The following is a 5,067-nucleotide window of genomic DNA, read 5'->3' on the forward strand; positions in this document are numbered from 1 at the left end:
GAACAAAAACAGGAAAACAAAGAAAAAAGAAGAAAAAAAGAGATAACAAAATAATAAAAAAAAATAAAAATAAAAATAAAAATGAAAAAGTAAAGTGTTCCTTTGGCTGGCTTAAGATCTCAGTCTTCTGTACTGTAGTGTTTCTCAGGTTCCAGTTGCTGGGACTGAAAGTCTCTCTATAGTCCAGCCCCTTTGTGCTCTCAGGGACTATTTAGGTTTTGTTTTTTCAATCCTTTGTACCATTCAGGGTGGAATCTGGGTGTGGCTGTATTAGTTGCCTGGATACTGGAGGGAGGGGCTATCTCTTTAGGACAAAATGGCTGCCCAGGTCCCAGGCTCAGGTATGACTCAGCACCAAACTCACTGCCACTTCTCCTGGACCCTCCTCTCTCCCCAGATTCCACAAGTCCACAACTTCTCCCACACTCCAGCCACGGGTAAGTGTCTGTATCTGAAAGGTCCTATGAACTAGGCTCTATGAAGAAAGGCACAAGCCACAGAGACCAGAGAGGCTGCACCTCTGCGCACTCCTCTCCTGCTGGCACTCTTCAGCCTTTACTGACTGTGGACCCAGATCTAGAATCCCCTACGAGGGGGAAAGGCTGCGCCTCTTTGTGCTCTTCTCCTGCAGGCACTCTTCAGCCTTTCCTGATTGTGGACCCAGATCTAGAATCCCCTGCCGACCAGCAGTTCTGCGTACCTTCTTTCCACAGCCAAACACTGTGCCTGTCCCAAGGGACACAGATCAAGCGGTGCCATGTGGATTCCCTCTGATCCTCAGGGCTCAGAGGTCTGGCAGATTATCTTTCCCAGAGCCTTGATTTTACCTTTCTTCAGGGGTCCTTTGCCCTTCCTGGCTGCAAACTGTCTCCCAGCTGAGTCTCCTTTGCCAATTCGGGCTGGATGTTACTCGTTTCAGCTGCTCACCCTATCTGCTCTGGGACAAGGCTCAGGACATGTCCGTCTATACCGCCGCCATTCTGTCTCTCTTTGCAGAGTTTCTTGTCCTTAACAGAACAAAGGTGTCTTTTACTTCATTCTTTAGCCACAGAGCCAGCTCCTCCTGAAATTCTCCTTTCCTTCTTCTGCTAGGTGTAAAATGAAAAAGAAATAGCCACCGTGAGAGTTTTGTTCATTATGTCTACCATGCAGTGGGGGGGGGGGGGGGGGGTCCTTTAGCATGCCTTCATGGTCAAGTTACTCCAAATTGCCTTTTTCACTGTTGTTTATATGGAAAGTGATTACATCTAGATTTTTTTAAATCTTTATTGTTGAAAGTATTACATATATCCTCTTTCTTTACCTCATTGACCCCCATCTAGCCCACCTTTGCCAATTCACCCCAGGCCTTCACCACATTATTGCCTGTGTCTATGAGTTATGCATATATATGCATACAAGTTCTTTGGTTGATCTTTTCCCACCCATCCCCACCTTCCCTCTGAGTTTCAACAGTCTGTTCCATCTCTCTCAAAGACCTTCAGCTAAAACTGTTTCTGAAAAGAAACTAGAAAATAGTTGTTTCCCCTTTAAAGTACCTGAAAACAAAATATCAACATAGCAAAATTACTTTGGACATGATCATACAGAGGATTCCTTGCAATACCTAAATGAACACAAGAGGAGGTAAGAAAGTTATATATGTATTTATAAATCATGTAAATTATGAACAAGAAAGGTCCTGGGAAGTTACTCATTTTGCAGATGAAGACAGTGAAGCCAGAGAGGTTAAATCACTTGCTCAGTGCCATAAAATGACAGAGCCAAAAATTCTGAACTTCCCAATAATGGTCACTCAATACATCCCACCTCACCCCAGCTCCAATAGCTTCAGGTTTCACTTTGCACAGTGAGAATATACCATTCATAGCCAAACCTGTATTATATCACACTGCTTCCCTGAACCCCAATAAACACATTTGCTAAAATGTGATTTTAGGTATTGAAAAAAGAGAAAAAGACTAATCAGTTTTTTAAACTTAATTATTTATGTTTAAAGTATTACATATGTCTATTCCCCCACCCCTTGACCTGTCCCTGGCAGCTCCCACCCCTCAGTACATGCCCTCACCCTCATAGTATCTGTGTCCATTGGTTATCCTTATATGCATGCATATAAGTCCTTTGGTTGATCTCTTACCCCCCTCCAATTCTCCCCTGCCTTCTCTCTGAGGTTTGTCGGTCTGTTGGATGCTTCTATGTCTCTGCATCCATTTTTGTTCATCAGTTCATTTTGTTCATTACCACTCATTTGTGGTATATTCCACAAATGAGTGAGATCATGTGATATTTACCTTTCTTTGACTGGCTCATTTTGCTTAGCATAATGCTCTCCAGGTCCACCCATACTGTTGCAAATGGTAAGAGTTCTTTCTTTTTTACAGCAGCAGAGTATTCCATTGTGTAGCTGTACCAAGGTTTTAAATCCACTCATCTGATGATGGGCACTTAGGCTGTTTCCAAATCTTAGCTATTATAAATTGTGCTGCTATGAACATAGGGGTGCATATATTCTTTCTGGTTGGTGTTTCTGATTTCTTGGGATATATTTATAGAAGTGGGATAACTGGGTCAAATGTGAGTTCCATTTTTAATTTCTTGAGGAAACTCCATACTGTACTCCACAGTGGCTGCACCAGTCTGCATTCCCACCAGCAGTGCACTAGGGTTCCTTTTTCTCCACATCCTCACCAGCACTTTTCCTTTGTTGATGATAGCCATTCTGAAAGCTGTAAGATAGTACCTCCTTGTTGTTTTGATTTGCATCCCTCAGATGTTTAGTGACTTTGAGCATGTTTTCATATGTCTGTTGGCCTTATGTATGTCCAATTTTTTATTGAATTGTTTATCTTCCTTTTGTTAAGTTGTATGAGTTCCCTATAAATTTTGGAGATTAAACCCTTATCGGATGTAACATTGGCAAATATGTTCTTCCATGTAGTTGGCTCACTTGCTCTTTTGTTGATGGTTTCTTTTGCTGTGCATAACTTTTTATTTTGATGTAGTCCCATTTGTTTATTTTCTGCTTAGTTTCTATTGTCCTAGGAGCTGTATCAGTAAGATGTTGCTATGACAAATGTCTGATATTTTGCTGCCTATGGATTCTTCTAAGATTTTTATGGTTTCCCCTCTTATGTTTCAGTCTTTTAATAATTTTGAGTTTATTTAAGTGTATGGTATACGTTGGTGGTCTAGTTTCATTTTTTTGCATGTATCTGTCCAATTTTCTCAACACCATTTATTGAAGAGACTGTCTTGACTCCATTGTATGCTCTTGCCTTCTTTGTCAAGAATTAATTGAGCATAATGGCTTGGGTCAATTTCTGAGTTCTCTGTTCTGTTCCATTGGTCTATATCAGTGGTTCCCAAACTTATTTGGCCTACCGCCCCCTTTCCAGAAAAAATATTACTCAGCGCCCCCTGGAAATTAATTTTTTTAAAATTTTAATAGCAATTAAACAGAAAGATATATGTATTAATGTTTCTACCTTTTTCGTAAAATATAGTAAAGAAAGGTGTAAATTAGAAACATTGAAGTTTGAAATTATGAAACTATTTATTGAACTCAGAATAGAAAGGTAATACAAAAAAAGTTAAAACAAATGCACCTGTGGCCATCACCGCCCCCCCTGGATCGCTGCAGCGCCCACCAAGGGGCGGTAGCACCCACTTTGGGAATCACTGATCTATATCATTAAAAGACTGTCATTCCACATGTCCCACTTTGGGGTTTGGTCAGTTACAATCATTCAGACAGTGGGGTAGATTGTTCCCTCCCCATTTTTGCCACATGACTTGCAGGGCCTCCTGTAAATGGTGTTCCTGCCCCATTGTCATCTGTGGCCATGTGATTTGCTTTGGTCTGAAGAGGCATCATGATTTTCTGCCAGCTCCTTTGCTCTTCTTCTTTGTCACATGAATCTGGTAGTGTGTTGAGAAACTGGTTCTCAAAAAACAAAAACAAATTCTGATTTAAAGTGTTTGCCCATTTCCACGGTGTAAATGCAAAGGTGATTTTCGACTACCCCAACGATATCACTGAACATGCTTCATTCCTAGGTATCTTAATTTTTTGTTGCAATGACAAATGGGGTTGTTTTTTAATTTCTCTTTCTGTGAGTTCATTATTGGTGTATAAAAAAGCCATAGATTTCTGTGTGTTAATTTTAGAAACTGCTACATTGCCAAATTTATTTATTAAATATAGTTTTTTTAATGGAAACTTTAGGGTTTTCTACTTACAGTATCATGTCATCTGCAAATAATGACAGTTTTACTTCTTCTTTTCCAATTTGAATATTTTTTATTTATCCTTCTTGTCTGATTGTTATGGCTAGCACTTCCAGTACTATGTGGAACAGGAATGGTGGAAATGGGTATCCCTGTCTTGTTCCTGTTCTTATGGAAAATGGTTTTAGTATTTGCCCATTGATTATGATGTTGGCTGAAGGTTTGTCATATAAGGCTTTTATTATATTGAGGTATGATCCCTCTATTCCCACAATGCTGAGAGTTTTTATCAAGAAAGGGTGTTGGATTTTGTCAAATGCTTTTTCTGCATCAATTGATATGATTATGTGGGTTTTGTTTCTCAATTTGTTTATGTGATGTATCATGTTTATTGATTTGCAGATATTGTACCAGGCTTGCATCCCTGGGATAAATCCAAATTGGTCATTGTGTATGATCTTTCTAATGTGGTGCTGGATCTGATTTGCTGTAATTTTGTTGAGGATTTTAGCATCTGTGTTCATCTATGTAATTCTCTTTCTTTGTATTGTCTTTATCTGGTTTGGGGATTAGGGTAATGCTGGCTTCATAGAAAGAGCTTGGAAGTGCTCCTACCTCTTGAATTTTTTTGGAATAGCCTGAGGAAGATGGGTTTTATTTCTTCTTTTTATGTTTGATAAAACTCTCCTGTAAAGCCGTCTGTCCTGGGCTTTTGTTTGTTGGAAGTTTTTTGATTACTGCTTCAATTTCCTCCATAGTTATTGGCCTATTCAGATTTTTTGATTCCTCCTAGTTGAGTTTTGGAAGGTTGTATTTTTCTAAGAATATGTCCATTTC

The 5,067-nt window shown here is 39.6% G+C and overlaps 1 protein-coding gene across 1 annotated transcript in view; it reads left to right on the top strand.

Moving 5' to 3' along the window:
• LANCL3 (LanC lantibiotic synthetase component C-like 3 (bacterial)) overlaps positions 1-5,067 on the top strand; it is a 51,335-nt gene that overhangs the window by 1,144 nt on the left and 45,124 nt on the right. The window contains exon 2 of the mRNA XM_014545374.1: positions 398-437. Within this exon, the coding sequence (XP_014400860.1) occupies positions 398-437 (40 nt within the window). The remainder of the gene's footprint in view (positions 1-397; positions 438-5,067) is intronic.

The sequence above is a fragment of the Myotis brandtii genome, unplaced genomic scaffold, assembly GCF_000412655.1.
Source record: "Myotis brandtii unplaced genomic scaffold, ASM41265v1 scaffold404, whole genome shotgun sequence".
In the NCBI taxonomy this organism is placed as follows: Eukaryota; Metazoa; Chordata; class Mammalia; order Chiroptera; family Vespertilionidae; genus Myotis; species Myotis brandtii.